A 23191-nucleotide genomic window follows, 5' to 3' on the forward strand; every position below is an offset into this window, starting at 1 on the left:
AACTGCAAATGCCTCTTTTGCTTACAATGCAACTTGAAGTCACTGATTAGTCCCATCTGTTCCTGAAATGCACTTTTAGTCTTAACAGGAAACTCATAGAGGCATTGGGGCTAAATATCTGTCATCAAAGGTAATCAGTGACAGCTGATGTTTCAGTTTGCTTTTCCATTTTCTGTAAATATCAATGGGAAACATCTGTATTCATTGTCATATTTTAGGAGCAGATTTAATAAAAACACCAAAGTATCCAGTACTGTGTTTTTTTTTTTTAAATCTTATGTCTCAGGATCTTGACAAGCTGCCATCCATGTCCCTCCCAGAGCTGTTTCCTGTAAGAATGAATTTATGAACATGGTGACAAAGTAACAGCATGATGAAAGCACCAACCATTTTTTTTTTAGTTTTACTTCCTCAACTATACATCAAATATAGCTTACAAAGCATCAGCTGCCTCCCACTCATATTTCTAGTCTCTTAATCATACTAGTTGGGATAATATTAGCAATGATGATGATGCATGTGGAAAGATGTGTGGGAGGAAATACCTGTGTAATGATGAGCAAGTCTTCATTCAAGTGTGTAGAAATGCTGATAGGTTGGAAGAGAATGTACAACATTCCTTCAAAGTTGTTGTTGCACTTTCTACTTTACAGTCACTAACCTTTATTTGTTGATCGATCTGGCCGCCTGTGGCCCCCGAGGACCCCTAGTGGATTGTTTAAGGAAAGAAAGAGGAAGTTCATTGGTTCACGTCGCTGGCAGTCAGTCGGTGCGGCTGCGGTGAGAATGGACTGTGTGCAGCAGGCTCGACATGTGTTGCTCTGACAAAAGCGGTGAAAATGTCGCTTTTTAACAGATGACTTATTTGGCATCGACGGCTTGAGATGGATCCGGACACCAACGGTGGTTACTGATTAATGACAATTGACCAAAAAAACAGAAGCGAAGTGCGCGAAGCGATGATGAACTCAGGTAAGTGACTGAAACGCGATGATTGCTCTGGTCAAACATTTTTTTAGTGACAGCGTGGTCACTACAGACCAAATCTATTTAAAACAGTTTAATGACGACTGAACCATGTATTTATTTATGTGTTGGTTTATTTAATTTCTTAGGGACAATACAGATCAATTGTTACAGAGGGAGAAGCAGTGCAACGGAAGTAATGTTTGTATTTACTGTAGGGCGTCTAGCTCCAGCTACTCTACTTTAAATGTATACTGATACAGATAATCAAATGTATTAAAGGATTCAAGATAAAAAGCATCAGAAGACAGACTGTGTGCATGTGTGTATTGGACAGGTAAGTGACTGGCAATCGTGATTTTCATAAATATATTATCAGTAATTGTGACACACCCCACCCTTGTCCCTGTCTATAACTCCAAAATTCCCAAATCAAAATTCGTAGACTTGTCGATGTGTTTGGTGTCAAACCTGTGGCTTGCTGAATGAGGAAATATGTGCTGAGGGGAAAAAACAACAACATCCCTCCCTGCCAGTAGGTCAGTGTGTTATTGTTTTGTCCCCCACAGAAAGTTTTAAGGACACAATTTGAGCCAGATGTACCAGGTGCATGAGTCGTTATCGGTTCCTGTATCCCCTCCTTCATTTCTCTCCCACTCCTCATCTACCATCTTCTCCTCCTCCTTCTCTGTCTGTTGACACGCACCATTAGCCGGCTTACTGTGCTGTTGTGTGTTTTGAGTGCCAAACATAAGCCAATGGGATATTTGAACCCCCTGGAGAGGTAGTTTAGCACTTTACAGCAGTTTTACACTAAGCTGTCACTAGGTTAGGATCAGTGCTAGCCGAACAGTTAAAGAGTGAACCGTCATTAGGGCAACATCTGTCAGACTACTGAAAATGCATCAAATATACCATCTGGATATTCAGAATGAGCTTTTTATTGTGTCAGATTAGATCCATAATCTATTTGATGTCATACAGATTTGAAATTCGGGGGAGAAAACTACATCAAATCCTAAGTGCATATCTCTTGTTTTTTCTGTCCTCAGGCATGCAAAAGCCACCTTTGGCCCCAAAACCAAAGCTGGCCCAGCCCCAGAGGCCAGGGCCGTCTCCCTCAACCCCCCGAAGAGACTGCCTCGCACTCCGGTCTCCTGGCACGCCGAGGAGGGTCAAACCAGTGCTGGCCCCCAAACCCTGCCTCTCCAAACTCACCACTGCTGTGGAATCCAAACCACTCGCTTCAAAGAGCCTGCTCCAAACATCTGCGACAGAAACCCCACGCATCGACGGTCTTCTTAACTCCCAAAATGGAATACAGCAAGAGAACAAAAAGCCAGATTGGGATTATATTATTCCCATTTGTCTGTGTAGTCAGGAACACTGCATGTGCATCAGGAACACATCAGCAAACAGAAGGCTTCTCGCTACATCTCGAGAAACTGTGGACAGCGGCGGAGAGAAAACAGACAATGCTAAGTGCAAAGTGATGAAGACGTCCACTAATACTCACTTCACGAATCATAAACCTCTTCAAGAATCCTTTACTTTAGATCAACTTCTCAAAGCTGACATCGACACCTGCAGTCCTGAGGTGACTGTTCGGCCGTCCCTTCCTCACAGAACATGGAGCGATGAGGCAAACGGTAATGTAATTCCTCAGAGTGCACCTGGGCGTGGAGCAGAGGAAGATGCTCTTGGCTCGGAGCAGATATCTTGCGTCCCCCAGCCCAGACCATTCCCAGCAGCCTCTAGGAAGCCCATCCCTGTCCCTGTACCAAGGAAACCCAGGATGGCTGTCCTGGCCCATCAGGAAAAGGTGGAGGAGGAGGGTGGAGAGATTGTAGGCCAGGAAGGGAGGGAAATGAACGTCAAAGAGGTGAAGGTGTCATCGGAGGGGAAAGGCAGCTCATCACTGTCTGTCAGTGGACTTGTTGGACAAACGGTGCCTATGCCTATGCCAGCCCCTCCGCCCAGGAAAAAGCCTTTACTGTCCGCACCTGAGAAAGCAGCAACCTCTGCTCCACACACTCTCCCGACGGATGTGGAGGAAGAAGACCTGGGTTGGGACAGCAGCATCCAGGAGATGGAGGTATCGGTTGACAAGGAGGATATAGAGGTGGAGAAGGAAGGAACGTATGATGAGGAGGCGGTCTACAGTGACATCACACAAAGTCCTTCTAGCAGTCCGCTCAATCAACCGGAGCTGAGCCAGCCTCCTGCCGTCACTGTGGCAGCGGAGGACGCGGTGGTCAAGGTGGCTCCCAAGAAGCCCCAGAGAAATAGCAGCCCGATGGCACGGATGCAGAGGAAGGAGTCCTCTGAGGAGGAAGAAGAGTGTAAACTCGGAGATGATGAGAAAAGTCAGAGCCTTTCTATACAGGCTCACGCTTTGAAGGACAGAGTAATGAGGGAGCTGCCTTCGCCTCCGGTCGAGAAAACAAGCAGAAAAATCTTAACACCTGGAATCATCAAGTCTAGCAGGTCCAGCCTGGGCAAACAGAGAGCCAAGTCGTTCGCCGGTGCCGACGTCCTTCGCTCCGACGGACAGAAGAGGAACTCTTTCCGGAAACTGCTGGACTTGAAGCTCTCTGTGAAGATGCTTCCCAAGCTGATCGTGAAAGGAGGCCAGAGCTCAGACTGTAATGAACAAAATGTGGACAGGGACCAAGGCAGGTGTCAAAACCTCCACCAGGGTCCCGGGACTCAACGTAAATTATCCTGCCCGCTGATTGGAGTAGAGCAAAGCGTGGACGGAGATGAGTTTTCTCCTGGAACGGAACAAGATGTTTACTATGAGAACGTGCCTCACTATGAAGAGATATCAGACTACATGAATGTGAATGTAGGAGGGGCAGTTGCATCTCCTCGGACCTCCATCTCGCAGCCCGCAGACTGGCAGTATAATGACGAGGGCATTTATGAGGAGCAGGAGCCATATATGTCCTTTGAGAAAAACACTGGACACCAACAGTGTCAGACGCCAACAGACTATGACAGGTAGATTATGATGGCTTTCGTTTAATGTCTCTTTGTCCTCACAGCTGTGATTTCCCTCGTCTTCTGAAAGGAGTGCAGGTAAAGCCTGCAGGCTTCACAAAAACATTCATCCGTAAAATATTTAGTGAACTACGGCAAGTATTTGTGTCATTTGTAAAAAGGGAAGGACACAGAGAAGCACGACACATTGTGTCCTTTGTTGCAGATTCCTGTCAGGGGAGTTAGACAAGTATACTGGGACGCGTGCTCGGAGTTGTGCGTTGACTGATGATTGCACATACCTACTTTTTATTATACACTTCATGCCATCAATTATTATCAGAGGCAACTCCAACACAACTTTTGACCTAGAGGGCAAGAGTGTGTGTAGGACACTTAGGGCACATATTCAGTGTTTTCTAGCCACGCAGACAGTTTTTGTTATCAGGTGCGACAGCGTGTGGCTGGTATTGTTTTCACCTTGTGAGTCTGTGTGTCATCATGGCAAAAAGTGATCTGGGAGATACTTTAATGTAAACTATCACAGAAGTGGTTTTGAGCACTTTGCAATGTGTTTATATGTCTGTCAACGAAACTTTAGAGCTGTGTAGTTGATATCAAAATGAAGACCGAGTATAAAGATGGTTGTGGTCTGAACAAGGGTGTCGGAAGTAGGGGTGCAGGAAGCGGTGAAGGGACCATAGCCAGGGACTCTAGTTTGCTCAGGTTTTGAGAGATCTGTTGCTGGGATTTTTGCCAATACTCAATTACAATGGAGGTGATTGAATTCCATTTGTGATGTTCAAAGCAATGTAAAAGTACATTTAGAAAGCAGTGTGTCTTTCTATTAACCATGTTCATATTACTTTGCATTATCCACTGAGCCCACTGTCAACAGTTTTAATTGAAAGTCATTTTTAATCAAAGAAACGGTCACTATAAAACAGTGAGCTTTATGAATAAAGACACTTCTGTTCCTTTCCTAATAAGATTTATGATTGCTCAAAACCAAAAAATTTTTAAGTAAAAATATCTGCATGTGCAGATATACAGGAGCTCTCTGGAAGGTGAGAAAACATATTTTTGAGTGAACCAATCCTGAGCTTGATGCTCAATTAGCTCAGCTAAACCTAGCATGTTTACATTCTTGGTAGTAATGTTTCGAATTAGCCCTCTATGCAGATAACTCATATTCTGCGTCATGAATGACCAGTGAGCAGAAGTCAGTTGGAAAAAATAGGATTACAGTTTGTGTAACTGTGCACTCTGCATTGCACAGCTTAGGGTTTCGCCCCTCTTGAGCTCAAACTGTGCAACAATCACATGTCAAAAAGACGTTGAGCAGCTCACAAACAGAGACCAGCTAAATGCATGAGCCATTGTAAACGTACCACAGTGTGAAGGACCCGGCTTATTGGGTTTGCTGCTCAGCCTTGGCCTATTTCTTTCTCTGCAGTTTTGTTGAGGGAGGGGCCGTTGTCTCACATGTAGTGCTCCCTCAGGGAATTGTGGCATTTTAGATACGTAGTTTCTTTTTGCTGCAGCTCCCTGTTAGCTGTTCAAATGTTGTCGTTTTAAAGCTGTGGTTTTTGTTGGACAAGTTTGGCATCATGTGAGCGTGTTGATGGTTATCATTAAATGTTTTTTTCCGGCTGCGTCAAGTGGTCCTATTTCCTGTGTGCTTTGTTTTATGACTCCCACTTGATCAGAGCAGGAAATGTTTGACTTGACACCTTCAGATTATGTGCTGACACAGGTGTTTTTTTTCTTACAAACCTCATCTCTTTCCTCCTGTTCTATATATATATATATATATATATATATATATATATAGCGTCATCTCTGTTTTGTACTTTTTTTATACTGATCATGCGGCATGTGGATGATGTGGTCATCATGTGCTGCATTCAATGTTTTTAAATAAATGCCTGCAGCTTCTTCTGTCTGTCCAAAACACCTGTAGTGTGGTTCGTTCATGCTCTGGCGTCTGCTTCTATTGTCCTCTAACCCTAATATCCTGCCCATGTTGACAGAAGCTCTGTCGATGAAGAGGTGACACCCCTGGATGATGGCCACTCGGATGAGGACATCTTGATCAACACCTCAGAGGATGATAGCAGCTCCATCTCAAGTAAAGGAGACCCTGAACAGCCAGAGGAGAGTCCGGTGAGAAGCAGACAGATTTATGAATTCAGTCCCTGAAGGTGCTCAGAAATACTTCCTGGAATATTATACGCATAATTATGATTCACAGCGTGTATCTGCTGTGAGTAGTTTTGCCGTGAACGACACAGGGATGTATTGTAGTGCATTGTAATTCTAAGTCTGTGTTTTTGCACCTTTTCTTAGACGCAGAGTGCACAGAAGAAGAGCAAGATTCACCACATCGCCACAGAAATTATGACCTCTGAGAGTGTGTAAGAGTCTTAATTTGTTTTTCTTTAAGTGTAGGTTCACTCAAATTATGAACTAAAAAAAGGTTTTTATCACTAACATCGAGAGGTGTTAAGCCATGGGGATGGTTTGTTTTTTACTTGCCCAGGTTTTGAGGTTTCTGCCTCCACCCCAGTAATCAACAGGTATAGTTGTATTAATGCTACGAGCACCACAGATTAAATTCCATTCACCCCCACTGTATTATGGAGAGACGTATACCTAGATACTAGATAAGTGAGAGTTTTTTTTTTGGTCTTTTGTGGAAGAGACTCTTTTCTTCCTCTATAAATATTTAATCAATCACAACATTATAAACTTCTTTAACTTTCACATTCTGTGTTTTTCTAGGTTTGTTGATGTCCTGAAGCTGCTTCATGTCGTAAGTACCCCCACACATCACCCTTTAGAGTTATTTGCTTCACACTTAAACAAGCCTTGTGTTTTCTGTGATAAAGGGAGAGTCTGAGTGTTTTAGAGTTGTGAAGTGGGAGGAGAACTCTGTCTTTACTAAAATTATACATCAATAGACATTTTAAACTTCCCAAGTGGGGGAAAAAATATAGTGAGATAAACTTCCACATTGAAGTTTAACATTATTTTTTTCCAAAAGCCAACTAAATTTGAAATTGTCAATAAGACTACAGAAATTGACCACATGTGAAATAATGTTCATTAAAGGCTTCTAAAAAACATGAATATTGAACAAACTGATATTCAATGGTTTTAAAATGAATTCATCATATTTATCTAAACATATGAAGCGAGCCACACGGCATAGTGTTGAGAAAGTTGTACTTTGGCTCTCTATATGTTTTATCTGGTGCTAGTCTACTGTGTGAGCCCACATTCTCCATATGTGTTTGATTATGCTAGCCACAGGGGCACACCCCATGCAGGATGAGACCTAACTCCCTTCAGTCTCGAACCGCACAGCCCACATTCCTCGCGGTTTTCCCCGGCTTTTTCGATAATAGTGTGATCTGACGGTAACACCATACACTTCTGGACCTCAATGGATTCTTGTTGCCTCTTTGTGATGTTTTGAGATATTTAATCTGTAACCGACCCAAGCCAACAAAATGATATGATCGGGTTTCTGTGCTGTACTTCCCTCAAAGATATGTTTGAGAAATATGAGTGATTGTCAGATCAGCGTAACTCTAACCAACTTATAATCTTGTAATGTCACAACAGAAACCCTCTACTGTTGCAGCCACTACGTTGCTTTGCATATGATATAAAATGTACAGTAAATAAAGGAATGAAAAAGCACAATCCTACTGGTTGACTCTCTCAGACAAAAACAAAGGCAGTTTATTATAATGTTTGATCTTTTACGTAATGTAATCACAGCTACAAACACAATAGTGGGTCGTGTTAGCCATGAGTAAAGGACAATTAAGCCTTTCAAAATTCAACTTATAACTGTATATCAAAAGCAGACAAGCCTAAAGAGGAACCAGCACAAGTTGTATTATGAGAGCAACTGGCGGGGATTAGACATATCTAATGCATAGAGGGCCGACATACTGCTAACCGTCATGCAACCAAATGTAACGCTGGTTACTCTTAGCATTAACAAAAAAAATGTATTTATTGAATTAAAACTGCTTTCGGGATGCGGGTAAAGCAAGAATGATAGCGTCTTCCTCATCGTATCACTCCGCCAACCTTAACCATTACTACAACTACAGGCAAGGTGAGGCATGTTATGCAGGGCCTTGTCTAACTTAAGGAACAGAATAGAATATACAAATCTAGTCACCATTAATTCAATAATGTAAATTATTTCAATAAATCTAAGGAGGTCATCTTCATTGTATTTCACCTTACTCTAATATGACCCACCTTTGTGCCTGTGTTCAGTGTTAGTTTACCTCAAAGTCCTTTTTAGTATTTTTCAGCCTCTTTATTTTCACAAAAAAAGGACAAGGGTGAGCATATGTTTGGAGAGACAAAGGTCTCGAAACAAGATTGTAGTGGGACTGAGTCACAAACAATGACTCCTCACTAGAGAGCACAGACAGGAAGTGCTTTGGTCTCTGCAGACTGTAGAGGAATGGAGTCCAGTAATGAGGATCAGTCATACCAAGTTCAAAAGAATGTAGAGGTGACTTAGTATTTGTTTATTCTCCATCTGTACCAGGCACTCAGCCAGCTTTTCACAAACTGATCGATGATAACACCAAATGCCATTTGTTGTTTGTTTTTATCGGAGTTACGAGCTCAGCGGTATTTTCAGCAACGCTACTGCTATGCACTCTGTGCTGTCGCTGTCTCCAAAATGTCGTCTCTCTGGGAACAGAAAGATAAGAAAAATTTGAAACGTTTTTAAATGAAAACATGCAAATTAAGCAAACTGAAGAACCACAGCTTCTTGTCCTCCTTGTTATTGTCTACTTAACTCTTATAAAAAGACATTTTTCACTTTCTGCTGATTCAGTCACGTCTGCGTTGTAATCTGTTTTTATCTTGTGAATCATCCCGATTTTTTTCTAATTTCTTACCAAATCCTTTTCCACATGACGCACCTCCTTCGCTGTCGGATCACACGTGTTAACCACAGGAGCTCTCTACTGGGTGCTCAGTCTGCAAGCAGTTTTATTTGCCATGTGTCCTCATAAAAACTCTGCATCATCAGAAAAGGAAGCAGAGACAGCACCCTCAGGCTCTCTTGTTCTCCTTTTTCTTTTAGTTCTGATTCATGATATGGGGAAAATTTTAAAATGCTTAATGCGAGTCAGGTGTGTGTGTAGGTCATAGGTCAGCACTCTTTATCTTTTACACTTAAGGTTTCTGGAGCTTATCTGGTGTGTTGTTTTATGGAGCATATTTGTTTCTATTGTACTTCATTGAGATTCACCTGTCGGGTTTTCCCCTGTGTGCCCGAGTTCCTGTATTTGACCATCTGACTCTTTATCTGTCTGACTCTATCTGATCCACAGGACTTCCGTGACGCAGCGTCCACAGCGTCTCGTCAGAGCGGGAAGGCTGTGATCGAGGAGCGTCTTCTCAACCAGATTCTGTACTACCTCCCGCAGCTCTACGAACTCAACCAAGACCTGCTCAGAGAGCTGAAGCAGAGAGTAGCCAAATGGTACAACAGAATCCTGAAAAAGTGTTTTTACGTGTGTATGTATTGATCACAGTTACTGGCTCAAAGAGCGACTCATGCACCTGCAAGATGTGGCCAAAGGTGTATTAAAACCCCTGTTTTCATATACCTTTTGGTTTGCTTTGGGCAAGTCGACGTAGTTCCATTTAAGAGAAATCTTAAAGTTACTGAATAGAATGATATGGCTGATATCACTATGAGACTAGATATTGTAAATGTTTGGGATATCATAATATGGCATTAGTATTGTCTTTTCCTGGTTTTAAAGGCTGCATTACAGTAAAGTGACGTCATTTTCTGAACTTACCTGACTGTTAAGGAATACAGCTTAGTTACAGATATATTCATGAGGAGGTGTCACAGCACCTAGTTTGATCTCATTCTACTTTATTTTATGTAAAGGGATGAGCATGCACAGCTCGCAGACATTTTCCTGAAGAAGGGGCCCTATCTGAAGATGTACTCCACATACATCCGCGAGTTTGACAAGAATGTGGCTCTACTGGAAGAGCAGAGTAAGAAGAACCCGGCATTCGGCGCAGTGGTTCGGGAATTCGAGGTAACGAGGCTTGCCTGACCTGTTTTCTCCGTCTGAGGGGGCGTGTCTGGCTTACTGAGGTTCCATTGTTTATGCATGTGTAAGTGAAACTTATGTCATCTGTAATATGTGCCTTTTTTGTTGTTGTTTTTTTTGTTTAAGGCCAGTCCCCGCTGTGCCAACTTGGCTCTGAAGCATTACCTTCTGAAGCCTGTTCAGAGGATTCCTCAGTATCGGCTGTTGCTCACAGGTACATCTGCACATTTTCACAACATTAATCATTCAATCACAATATATGTAGATGAGCTTTTATTTCATTCCAAATACACTTCATTGTAGTTATTGACTCCTCAACGTTGTATGTTAGACCAACCTGTAATGTGTCATTATTGGCATCCTGCTGCCCTCTGGTGTCCAGAAAAACTAAAATACTTTGGAATTTACTCCTTCAATCCCCGTATAATAAGATTTTTGAAGTGCAGTCCAAATCAGATTTGGTGACATAACACGAGCTTTAACATGAGTGAGCTTAGTGTTGCAGGAGTCTAATGGATCAGGGTCGCTCCCTCTGGAGCAGAATGTGAAGAATGTTCCTCACGTCTTGTATAATTGTATTATTTAAACACCTGCAGACCTTTTAATCCAGGATTTTAATTTCAGATTACGTTTCAGGAATTTCCTGTACAACACTGTGCACTTGTAAACCAGTAGTTTCTACTGTTGACCATGACTCCAAAACGTTTCTTATTGTGTTTCAGACTATCTAAAAAACCTGTCTGAAGACTCACTTGATTACAAGGACACACAAGGTAAACCAATGGTCTTTTGACATCTGTATACTGTTAACTAAACCTCATGGTGTCAGTGGAGCGTAAACATTGTCTGTCATGTATGTGATGTACACTTTTTCAAATTTCTATCCACTCAGCTGCTCTTGAAATAGTGAAAGAGGTGGCCAATCATGCCAACGACATCATGAAACAAGGGGTGAGAACCAACAACAAATCGGCCATATTGATTAGCGTGTTGATAAAATGCTCCATACGGGTTGCTGATGTCCACTTTGTTTCTCTCAGGATAACTTCCAGAAGCTGATCCAGGTGCAGTGCAGTCTGAACGGCCACCATGAGATCGTCCAGCCTGGACGGGTAAGGCCATAAAGATTTTTCTTGGAGTTGTTTTGTGTATTGCTCTTTTATATATAAACCATTTGTAAATAAACTTACATTATTTTGTTACATTAATAAGATGGTGACACATTTTGAACCTCTGCTCATTGACATGGATCCCCAAAGCCCTAATTCATACATATTCACACGTTTTTTTTCAAACAAAGTAACAAGATGAAAAAAGTTGAGAGGACACTTTAAGGTCCATTTAATAGCCGTTCTGGAGCTTTCGGCTGTATCACATGATCTTCCTCAGCAGGTGGAGTTTTGTCCAGTTATCATGAAATAGAACATGTTTAAATTTAGAATTAAGAGTTAGAGTTCAGGCTTGACTTTGAATGCAGCAGTTGACAGAACAATCTCACCTCAAGTTTCAAAATGAACTCAAAACTCATTGATTTCATCAATTGATAAAATGTATGTATGAATGAATGACAGTTATGTATTGATTGTTCACTGATACTATATTATCAGTTATTTTTTTATTATAATTTCCTGCAAATAACATTAGCAAAACTATTTTGATCATGGTTTTTTATGGTGATATAGTGATTCATTTTAACACTTGGCATTTTTAAGCTCAAGAGTTCGAAAATAGTTGCATGCTCATTGAATGAATCATAAATCAACAAACATGACTTAATGTGACATTGTTATGCTCCAGATCTTCTTGAAAGAGGGCACCCTGAAGAAGCTGTCAAGGAAGGGCATGCAGCCCAGAATGTTCTTCCTGGTACAGTAAAACACCCATCTCTTCCTCCTCTAATAATATTTCATGGTAATACTGCAATGAGACAATCAACTACACACGCTCCTACCTTCAGTTAAAAAGTGTGTTCTCTGAAGCTGGTTTTATTTTTCAGTTTCTAAGTAAGACGTTATATGTTCATATAATTGATTTATATTGAAATCAATTTGTGTTTACCAGTATTTTCTTAATCTTACTTTGAGCTGCTCTGTAGTGTATAAAAAAAAATACAGAAATGGCAATAGGTACATTATGTTTCTTTGTCACGTCTCCTTTAGTTTAACGACACATTGCTGTACACCACTCCTGTCCAGTCAGGCCAGTACAAGTTCAACAACATGTTCTCTCTGGCTGGGATGAAGGTGAGAACTTCACTCTTCATCTTTTCATACACATTATATATATATATATATACACATGTATCATTGCTCACAATGAAATAATTGCAGGTTAGCAAACCAAGCCAAGAGGCCTATCAGAATGAGCTGAACATTGAGAGCGTGGAGCGCTCCTTCACCCTCTCAGCGAGGTAATGATCAGGAACAAAAGATATTCTCTTGGTAATTTAAGAACATGTGTTGTTTTGTTAGATACTGTGTAGGTGTGTAGTCACACTCTGTTCTCTCTCTGCAGTTCGGCCTCAGAGCGAGATGAATGGCTTGAGGCCATCTCCACGGCGATCAGTGACTACACCAAGAAGAAGATCAGCTTTATATCTGGCAAACCTCCAGAAGAGGTAAAACAAAAAACTATTTAAAGTGAACCTCATACATCTTCTGTTTGCAGTGTGTACTTTGTTATAGTAATGAACACAAAGTCTATTTTATAATGTAAATATGAGCGAAGAGAGTTAACTCCTTCATATTTTAATATTCAGCTGGAGCTAAGAGATTGTGGTGATGGTGCTCCTTTGGGATCCAAAGCCCCTATATGGATCCCTGACCCACGGACCACCATGTGTATGATCTGCACCTGTGAGTTCACCTTAACATGGAGGCGACATCACTGCCGCGCATGTGGAAAGGTAAGAAAGAAAAAAATCTCTCCCATCAAAAACAGATGTAGTTTCTGAAATATATCTTGAATCAAAAAATGAGAGATGCAAAATAAGATGGCTTATACAACATGTAGGAAAATAACGTATTTTATGCTTTATCATCCCATCAGGTGGTGTGCCAGTCATGTTCCTCCAACAAATGCTCTCTTGAATACCTAAAGAACCACTTGGCCCGAGTGTGTGACCAGTGCTTCCCTGTTCTTCAGCTGCAGAAAAGTAAGTCTTGCTTCTGTCTAACATCGTTTGCGGTATGATCCGAACACTCTGTCATCCTAATTTTACGGTGTCCTGGGTGTAAACATCAGTGTAGATTTGACTCAGGTAATCCACTTGTTGTACGTATTTTCTATGTATTCAACCAGTGGTTCGCAAACCCTTTTCAATGATGTACCCCCTTAGATATTTTTTAATTTGACTGTACAAACATAATTGTCAACGTCATTGAGTTTGTTGTGGCAGTTGACAGTTAATGATTGTATTGGAAATAGAAATAATGAACAGAAAATGTGGTTTATCGAATTTATATTTACAGTTTAATTGAGATTATTATTATTATTGTATTTGTTTTAGGAATTATGCATGGCTGATATTTGTTTTATTAAAATAAAAAACTCTCAAACCCCCTGCAGTACTCCAAAGCACCCCTATGGGTACTAGAACCCCATTTGAGAGACACTGGATTAAACAACTGCATGTTCCACATTTGTGTGCATCAGGTGAACGAGCCCAATCAGCTCTATCGCCCGGAAGCAGAGCTACCTTTGCGTTCACCAGGAAGCAGAAGAAGATACCCGCAGCACTCAAAGAGGTGATGATTGTTTTGCCGTGATCAAGACGCACTGTTGGTGATAATGATCTGACATCTCATCAGATGGTTATTTTTATTTTTTTTCAGGTGACAGCAAGCACAGACAACTCCTCAATGAGTGGGTATCTGCAGAGGTCAAAGAGTAATAAGAAGCAGGGGAAGAGGCTGTGGTTCGTTATCAAAGACAAGGTCCTGTATACATACGCTGCAAGTGAGGTAAGATCTCCAACTTGTATCAGTGAAAGCCCAGTGTCTTAATTTAACCAACCGGGATTGATTTCATGTCCATCTAACATCGGCCTTGTGTCTTTCTGCAGGACGTTGCAGCCTTAGAGAGTCAGCCCCTGTTAGGGTTCATGTTGAAAGAGGATTCATCACAGAAGTTACAGTTTAAGCTTTACCACAAAAACACACTTCACTACAATTTTAAAGCTGACGACCTCCAAACGGCACAGAGGTACGGTACAAAGAAGGGTGCTTCTTATTGTTGCATGTAGTGACAGCAATGGTAATACAAATAATACTTAATCTGTATTCTTTTTTTTTAACAGATGGATCGACTCATTCAAAGACGCCACGGTGCTTTAATATTGTTTGACAGTGTGTGTAGCTGTTCAACATACTGTTTTACCTCAATGCTCTGTGAATTCTGCAAAAAGCATCTGGAGACACTATAACAGTTGCACTGAAATCAAATCCAAATATAGTATTTTATTGCTTGTATCAGTGTAGTTACCTTTTACATAGTTTAAAGGGTGGGAATTAGCTGTGCTAGTTTTGTATGTTAACATGATTTTATTCAATTTACATGTATGCAGTTTTGGCTGCAATTTAACAATCATATGCCCAAATTATCTGGAGCTATTTTAGACCTTTTTTGGTTACATTTGAATTTTTTTTAAATTTTATTTTAGTAACTAGCTTGCATCTCTGCAGCACAGATTTGTTAATAAAAACTATTGTCAGTAGATTTGTAATGAATGTCATAACATTTTGCTCACCGATTAATTTTTAAAGGTCAAAACAAATCATATTTCATGTTTCTTGTTGTCTGAGAATGGTTACTTTATTTCACACCAGTGTGTGTCTTGTTGTACAACACACAATGTGCACTCGTCATGCTTGTGTAAGAAACCTTCACCTTACATTATTCAAGTTTTCTGTAACTCTGAGTCTAACTTAAGAGTCTTAATGGTGTATCAGGGGATTTTCACTGTACAATAATGGGTGATGCACTGAAGTAACTCAACCGACTGTATATATATTATGTCCCTACACACATCTTCTGTAAATAAAGTAATGTAAATTAAATGTAATCAAATTTCCATGAATCTCGCTTTCATTGTTGAAATTCTGGGACTGTAATAAATTGTTTTACTGTTCTTTTTGTATCGTCATCTGTGGAGGGAACAAACAAATTGGCTGCACATTAAATGGTGGAAACGCAATCGTAAGCAAACAAGGAAATAATTACATAAATACTCATTGTACTGCAACTGAAAGGCATTTTGAGTAGATCATATCTCCCTGGACTTTAAAATCACATTCATTTCCGTGTATAAATGTAGTTTCTATTGCAGAAATGCCAGCAATTGTACAACTGTGGATCCTTGAGTAGTCAATGGAGAGCAGTAGGTTGATTTGCATTGTTCACTATATTATTGATCTTAAAACAATGAAGCCTGAACTTCTCAGACATCTAAAGTCATTGCATTACATCCAATGATAAAGTCAATCCTCTGTACAAAAAGCAAATTAGGTGGCGTAAGCTTTAATTACTATGCAAACTGTAGTGGCAACAGTAGCCTACTTCAGTACAACTGTGTGTTTGTTCTGACTAATGTGACATGCAGACTTGTTAATACAATCACTCGTAATACACTGATATATATGCCATTACTCCTGTGACAAAAAACTGAAGCCAATTAAAAATGACTGACAGGTTGACATCTCACACACACAAATACACTGGGACAGGGTATGAGCCACGGCTACCCAACTGCGCATGTGCGTAAATCGTGTATTGATGAAAAAAGGTCACGAACTCTGACCCTCCCACCAACTGCAACAAACAGTTAAAATAGTAATATATTGAAGACTATACATTATCTGGCTGAACAGATCCTTATCCGGTAAGATATATTTACTAATGTGGACGCACGAGAGATTCAAGAACGAGACACGAGTGGCCAGTAACACAGGAAGAGAGGGAGTGTTCAGTAACGGTAGGTCTACAGCAGGGAAGCAACCGTTAGCTACCAGTTAGCAAACAGCTAGCATAGCTCGTTAGCGCTGTTGTCCGGAGCTCCGCGTTTAAAATTCAAGTTAGGCAAGTATGCAATCCAATTGGTATGTATACGCGACTGCACATCTGACACTGCACATAATATCAACGCTGCGTGTTAACGCCTAGCTATTCGGTAAAAGTGATATTGTTAACGGGTATGCTAGTTAGCCAACTAGCTTCGTCAGGTCAGCTAACCATGTTACCGTTAGCTGGTGTTAGCTGCACTGCTAGCGTTGCTAGTTAGCCTCCGCAAACTAAACAGCCACAACATTAAATTAAGTCCGACTGTGAGACCGGCACGTCGTAGTGTTAATCGTCATTATTTGTCTTGTTGATTTACCGATTTAAATGGAAGTCCAGTGCAAGAATTAATGCGAATTTCGCCCCGTTGTGAAAACCGAAGTCCCGCCGTTTGACTCTGCGCTTCGGCATCATGGGCCCTGAACCCTAGCGTGCTTTAACCCTTCAATGTTGACCTTTCACCCACAGGAAAAGAAATACCTTTATCTTCCGTATCGATTTTAAATAGCTGGGCTGTCAATAGCTTGTTTGTGTTTACTACTGCAGCTTTACCACTCATTCTTCGAAACTCATCCGTGATATTACGCTGTATTTTATACGGTACAGTTTCGAGCTAGCGCCTCCTAGATTGGTTAGGCCACAAACTAACATAAGTTAGTGGCACGCATTATAATAAATCAAATGTTCTACATTACCTGTCAACACACATCATTCCAAGCGAATTAAGCTAAGCGACGTAGTTAACGCTAGCTCTTAAATGTTACGAAATACCAATCACGTCTTGGTCAGAAATATCTTCTAGCTAAAGGGAAATATGACGTTAAACTAGCAAACAGGATGCATAAGAGTAGCATTAGTTATAACGTACGTGAGATAATTAGGTGTTTGTAAGACGTACTCGTTCCTAGTGGTCACCTTAATAACAGCTCTGAGCTATGAAACTGTGTATCAAATTGAAAATATTTAAAATCCGAGCTCCGGGTGGCTCTACACACATCAGTATATAAAACATGCTATTTACACTTGTGGTAAAAGTTAAATGAACTGTTTTATGTGGTCGAAATTACACACAGAACTAAAACGTCTATTTAAAGATAAGGCTGGTAATATTCTATAGCGTTCTTATTGTTAACAAGCTACCATTAAAGACCAAAACAAACATTTAATTGATCTGATACATTAGCACCTTATTCATTCATATCATAGACTTCCACTGTTGCCCAGAAGCTCTACAAAAAAACAACTGAGCCCCACCGTTTCACTGGGTGTGTTGTTTCTTCATTAGCTTGAACATAGGGCACTGTAGTTTATTTTGTGCCAAGCCTACATACACTGACCCGCTTCTGTAAATACTTAGTAGAGCACTTCATGTGTACAAATCTGCTAACAATCGTCACCAAAAAAGCACTCCATGTTCTACTCCTGTTGAACATTTGCTAAAAACTACAGTGCCCCGCTGTTTTAGGAAATTGCTTATCCTTTAAAAAATGGGACTGTATAATTTGATTCCCTGTTTAAAAAAAAAAGAAGTTTGTATTTGAGAAGTTTTATACATGGGTTTTGATGGCAGTAAGATAATAAAAGAATGCGGTCGTCCTTATCCTTTAAGGTATTCTTTCCCAGGCCCAACGTTTGCTTTAATACGACACAAAGTAAAAGATATCCTCTCTCTGCAGGTGTCCATGCCTCATGGGGCACTGATGTGAAGACCAGTACAAGAAGGTGCGTGCGGTATCAGAATGGATGGACAGACTCAAAGGATTCAACTTGTGTCAGCAGACAGCAACATGGCATTAGGACACAGAATCCAGGTGACGTGATAGCCTGTCCAGCACTAGAACAAGCTCTTCTTTTTTAGTTTGTGTGCAAATAAACAACATGTGCACGTCATCTTGGCATGATTAGATCCAAGATCCAAGAATAGCGGATGGTTTAACCTAGCACTGTCTTGTATTTGCACAATTTATCCCTACCCCTCCACTAGTTTTTTTTATTATTTTTTATTTTATTCCTCTATCGTATCATTAGCCAAACTTCTCCCGCACTCTTTCTGCATACAGTCAACACTTCCTCATGTTTTGCATTGTTTCTATTTTTTTTTTTCTACTAGATTGTAACTGATCAGCAGACTGGCCAAAAGATCCAGATCGTCACAGCACTTGAACCATCTTCCCCAGGAAAGCAGCAGTATATCCTAGCGAACGCTGACTATTCCTCTGGTGGGAAGGTGATCCTGGCCAAGCAGGAAGGTTCTCCCAACAAGGTCATCCTCACCAGTCCAGACGGCTCTGGGGTTAACCAGCTGTTGTTTGCCTCCCATGATCTGGCTGGGCAGCAGATTCAGGTACTACCGGAGGATATTAGTGGCCTCTTTTTAGTCGGTAGTGATAAACAAATAACTGAAAGGTCTTATGACCGAAGCATGAACATGTTTAGTGTCAGTCTTAACTTATTGCAATGTTTGCTGTATTAAATGATTCTGTTGTCTCGGGTTGTTTGTCAGTTTGTGACTGAAGGTTCAGACCAGTCCCTTGTGAAGTCGGTTGTCGAGTACTGCGTTGTCTGTGGGGACAAGGCCTCAGGTATGAATTAAGTTTAATTTGCTTCAACATTACGCTTTTTAAGTAACAGATATGAGCAAGCATTCGCTGAACTGATCCCGTTTTCTCTTTTTAATCTCTCAGGGCGTCATTACGGAGCTGTCAGCTGTGAGGGCTGTAAGGGCTTCTTCAAACGCAGCATTAGAAAGAACCTAGTGTACACGTGCAGGGGCTCCGGAGAGTGCGCCATCAACAAGCTCCACCGAAACCGCTGCCAGTACTGTCGACTGCAGCGCTGCATATCTCTGGGCATGAAACAGGATTGTAAGAGAGTGTGATATTCTTTACAAACAGCTGTAGATATGTCATTGAGGTTTCGCTTCCATGAGGTCTGATGTCTTTCTTTTGTCTTATCTAGCTGTGCAGTGTGAGCGGAAGCCTGTTGAAGTGACCACAAGGGAGCGATCTGTCAACTGTGCAGCCTCCACTGAGAAAATCTACATCCGCAAAAACCTGTGTAGTCCTCTGGCTGCCACACCCACTTTTATGTCTGACAAAGAAACTGCTAGGTACAGCCACTTACTCTAATTTACCAGTTTATTAGATGCACCTGTACGATCTAATACAACACAATAAATAGCCCTGATGTAAACAATATCTTTGTGTAATATTTTTGTTAGACTATAATAACTGTGGTGTTATGTTGGACTGCATCATATTAAAACGTGTTTCTTATATTTTTTCCTCACTAGAAACACTTCTCAGCATAATGTAGTCCAATACAACATCGTCCGCTCTGAAACACTCTTTGTCTTTTTCTCACGAGTATAACATTAAAATGGAAGAAAGATGGCTTCTGTTGATTTAAATTAGATTGCACTCATGTAACTAATAAACTGATTTGAGTTATGACTTGATCACATTGCATGGTTCTATATTACATAATGCAATGTGGAATTTTAAATATCTACACTCAGGTCTACAAGTTTGCTTGAGTCAAGCATGTTGCTCAACATCCAACAACCCTTTTCCAAGATGGAAAACACCATCTTGATTCCAGCATCCCCTGACAAGGTAACACTGATGCTGCCAAATGACATACAACTGAAATCACTCCTGGCCATTCCTAAATATTAAAGCATTTGAGCATATTGTTTTTTTAAAAATACTTCAGCTTTGTAACTTATAATTAAGAAAGGAATAATTGCATGCTCATTAAAGGTGCACGTGCCCCTCATTTCTGTTTTTGTTATTCTTTCTTGAAGTAGTTCAGTGATGAGCACGAGTGTTTCGGCGACTCTAGACAGAGCAGTGCAAACAATGACTTCTTAATGACTGCTGACTCAACAGGTCGACCCATCTCAAGGGGACCTCGGCACGCTGGCGAATGTCGTGACGTCCCTCGCCCACCTCAACAAGGCCAGGGAGGCATGCGACGGCGGCAATGACCTGATGGGAGATGAGACGCTCAGCAACGGGGACAGCTCCATGACGGACATCCAAGGAGATGAGCAAAGTGCAAGTGATATCACTCGGTGAGGGAGATGTCATACAGAATCAAGAGGCATTGACACTAACCACTTGTTGTTTCTGAATAAGTTGATGCATGTACTACAGATTGACATTGGCACTAGAAAGAAACCCAGGGGCTGTTGTTTTTTTTTAATTTTGTATTATTTGTTCGTCACAAACCTTTTAATAGAATTTCCTGCACGGCCATGTGGTTTCTGACTCCACTCTCCAGGACTTGATTATATTCAACCATAGTCAATCAAAAATGAACCATGTGTCATGAGTGTATTAAGTGCTGCTTTGAGTCGTTTCATGTTTCTGTGTAAGCTCCATTATATTACATGACTAACACAAAATGTGGATCTTTCAATGTTAACTTTTTGTGTTCCTATTTTGTCTACAATTAGAGCTTTTGACACCCTGGCTAAAGTCCTGCACCCTGGCGATGGCCCAGCGGCAGATTCCTTGGAGGCCACAATGCAGCTGATGTCGGGGGACCAGTCGGGTCCTGTGGTGGAGTTGGAGGGACCTATACTCTCTGACAGCCATTTCCCTTTCAAGGTAAGAGCACCGCCACTGACTTCTAAGCCCAGGATAAAACCCCTGCTTGTGTTTTCCTGAGTTACACATATTTCATATAAACCCTGCAGTCATGTGTTCTTCATTTACTCCACAATTTGTTTCCTACAGCTCATGATGCCTTTGCCTGTGCCAGAGTACCTCAATGTCAACTACATCTGTGAGTCAGCTTCCCGGCTACTTTTTCTCTCTATGCACTGGGCACGCTCCATTCCTGCCTTTCAGACCCTTGGGTAAGCCTTTGACACAAGATATTTCATTGTTTCATAACAACTTTTTAACTAATGACATTGGACTTTGCACTAACATGCCATTTTATAAAATGACTATTAAGAGAGCTTTCCCTAAAACGGCCACACAGTTCTCTATAGCAAAATGTAATTATTATTTTATTTTCACAGTGGTCAAGACAATGACATTAATCTAATGAAAGCCTGCTGGAATGAGCTGTTCGCCCTGGGCCTGGCACAGTGCTCCAACGTCATGAATGTTGGTACCATCCTAAGTGCTATCATCAACCATCTGCAGACCAGCTTACAGGAAGGTAGGAGCGCTCTGCTGTTGAATACAATTACAGAAGCCCAGATGATGTTTTTCAGTGTGATGAAGCAGGAAATAATGCAGGCTGTGAGATCTGTCATGTTTGGTTCTGTAAAAATCTAAACTGATGCTCTCTCCCCCTTGCATCCATGACTCCTCTTTTTTTTCCTCCTCCAGATAAACTGTCCCCAGATCGAGTAAAACTAGTAATGGAGCACATCTGGAGAATGCAGGAGTTCTGTAACAGCATGATCAAGCTGTCCCCCGACTCGTATGAATATGCATACCTCAAAGCCATCGTTCTCTTCAGTCCTGGTGCGTAGACAACTGGCCGGTTTGCTAAATACAAATGATACTTTTTGTCCTCCCGTTGAGGCTGATTTCTTAGAGGAAAATCTGTAGCTAAATTGTACATAGAGCCAAATATACTTGGACTCTTATCTGACTGTGTGCTCGTGTTGTTTTTGTACAAGATCACCCAGGCATCGATAACACACCACAGATAGAGCGGTTTCAGGAGAAGGCCTACATGGAGCTGCAGGACTACGTAACCACGTCCTACCCAGAAGACTCCTATCGGTCAGTAGGCTTTAGCTCTGTACTACATAATGCCTGCTCATTGACAGAAAGGCAATGGTGTACTAATACAGTACGGCTCTATATTTAGCAGGACAAATGTGTGATAGTATTACAGATGTACTTGCTAAAGTACATATGTTTACATTTTACATATCATCCCCCCCTCCTCATTGCTTTCAGGTTATCCAAGCTGTTGCTGCGTCTTCCTGCCCTCAGGCTGATAAGTGCAGCTGTCACAGAGGAGCTGTTTTTCGCTGGTCTCATTGGCAATGTGCAGATCGACAGCATCATCCCGTACATCCTCAAGATGGAGTCCACCGATTATAACAGCCAGGCCGTCTCTGGGGTCTGACCCGCCGTGCCATTCGTATTTGCAACTTTGGACTGTTCAAACTAGCCAGCCAGCCAGCCAATCAGAGTGCTCCGCAGAGCGATCACTAAGTGGTCACGACATACTGTAGTTAAGACACAGCATCCAATGGGAATTCTGTTTTCACTCGAACCTTTGCTCTTCCTTCTGACTCCTCAGTAACAGGTCGGTAGAGCACAACCCACAAAGAGGACAAACACCAATCAGCTCCAGTGGCAAGTGAGCCTGCCGGTACCTTCCCATTCAGGAATGAACCTTTGAAACCTGCATAGTAGATTGCGCTTTTTATTGTACATAGTATTTTATCGCCTCTGGGCCTTTTTCTTTTTCTGCAGATTTTGTTTCCCCTTTTGAAGGAACCAGGGTGGTTTGTTTTTCACTGCTTTCCTGCAAGGTCATGCTTTATTTTTATTTTTTGATTTAATTATGAGGAAAAAAAGAATAATGTGAATTTGATTTGTGAGATGTCTTTATCGCAAAAGGTTATAACCTTTTATTTCTTATTTGTTTGCTAATCCAAAGGATCAGGCAGCATCATGTGTCAACTTTTGACAGCTTGAAGTCATTGTGTATAGATTTGTATATAGAATGCACCAAGACGGCAAAAATGGGCAGCACTTGGTATTTCGTGAATTCCATCTTTTGGAGAAAGTAATGTGGATTGAAGATGGTAATGTCATTTGAAAATAAAAGAAAACACCTTTCAACCTTGTTTCTTTATTATTAACACAATTGATCTCTCAGGTTGATTGGATGTAAGTATAGAATAGATAGATAGAGCTGACTCCTGATAATTGTCTCGCCAGATTCTTTACTTGTATTCACTGTTTGTGTACTGTTTGCAAAAGCAAGTGTAACTTTTCAGGCTCTCTGCTCTTCAACACAGTTTTGTTTTTGTGTCAGTATGTTGGAGAGCAACTGAGGACTAATAAACCCCAAAAATA

The 23191-nt window shown here is 41.1% G+C and overlaps 2 protein-coding genes across 3 annotated transcripts; both read left to right on the forward strand.

Moving 5' to 3' along the window:
• The first annotated feature begins 781 nt into the window (after positions 1 to 781).
• Positions 782 to 15192, forward strand: LOC306698239 (FYVE, RhoGEF and PH domain-containing protein 6-like). Its single transcript, XM_079162468.1, has 21 exons — positions 782 to 972; positions 2019 to 3969; positions 5982 to 6114; positions 6298 to 6365; positions 6733 to 6763; positions 9330 to 9481; positions 9902 to 10058; positions 10200 to 10287; positions 10796 to 10846; positions 10966 to 11024; positions 11114 to 11185; positions 11871 to 11939; positions 12233 to 12316; positions 12404 to 12483; positions 12588 to 12690; positions 12832 to 12978; positions 13122 to 13227; positions 13728 to 13819; positions 13907 to 14035; positions 14137 to 14276; positions 14371 to 15192. Exons 1-21 carry the CDS (start codon positions 918 to 920, stop codon positions 14405 to 14407), a joined length of 3804 nt encoding a protein of 1267 aa, XP_079018594.1. The 5' UTR covers positions 782 to 917; the 3' UTR covers positions 14408 to 15192.
• A 650-nt stretch (positions 15193 to 15842) lies between these two features.
• On the forward strand, positions 15843 to 22949 carry nr2c1 (nuclear receptor subfamily 2, group C, member 1). Of its 2 annotated transcripts, none has more exons than XM_079162174.1 (14): positions 15843 to 16044; positions 17804 to 17938; positions 18238 to 18471; positions 18631 to 18709; positions 18812 to 18991; positions 19086 to 19236; positions 19645 to 19741; positions 20018 to 20202; positions 20587 to 20740; positions 20870 to 20991; positions 21160 to 21302; positions 21476 to 21613; positions 21772 to 21877; positions 22058 to 22949. In XM_079162174.1, exons 2-14 carry the CDS (start codon positions 17867 to 17869, stop codon positions 22227 to 22229), a joined length of 1833 nt encoding a protein of 610 aa, XP_079018300.1. In that variant the 5' UTR covers positions 15843 to 16044; positions 17804 to 17866; the 3' UTR covers positions 22230 to 22949. The 2 variants fall into 2 exon arrangements, with proteins under 2 accessions (XP_079018300.1, XP_079018301.1); XM_079162175.1 differs by having other exon boundaries at positions 15847 to 15951.
• Positions 22950 to 23191: the final 242 nt, after the last annotated feature.

This window comes from Pholis gunnellus, assembly GCF_910591455.1.
Source record: "Pholis gunnellus genome assembly, chromosome: 7".
In the NCBI taxonomy this organism is placed as follows: domain Eukaryota; kingdom Metazoa; phylum Chordata; class Actinopteri; order Perciformes; family Pholidae; genus Pholis; species Pholis gunnellus.

Bases quoted from the DNA above. Each gene is read 5' to 3' on its own strand.
- LOC306698239 (XM_079162468.1), top strand. From the start codon at position 918: ATGACAATTGACCAAAAAAACAGAAGCGAAGTGCGCGAAGCGATGATG. The intron at 11,940-12,232 runs GTACAGTAAAAC...CGTCTCCTTTAG, and splicing joins AGCCCAGAATGTTCTTCCTG to TTTAACGACACATTGCTGTA. The intron at 14,277-14,370 runs GTACGGTACAAA...TTTTTTTAACAG, and splicing joins GACCTCCAAACGGCACAGAG to ATGGATCGACTCATTCAAAG.
- nr2c1 (XM_079162174.1), top strand. From the start codon at position 17,867: ATGGATGGACAGACTCAAAGGATTCAACTTGTGTCAGCAGACAGCAAC. The intron at 18,472-18,630 runs GTACTACCGGAG...GTTGTTTGTCAG, and splicing joins TGGCTGGGCAGCAGATTCAG to TTTGTGACTGAAGGTTCAGA. The intron at 18,710-18,811 runs GTATGAATTAAG...TTAATCTCTCAG, and splicing joins CTGTGGGGACAAGGCCTCAG to GGCGTCATTACGGAGCTGTC.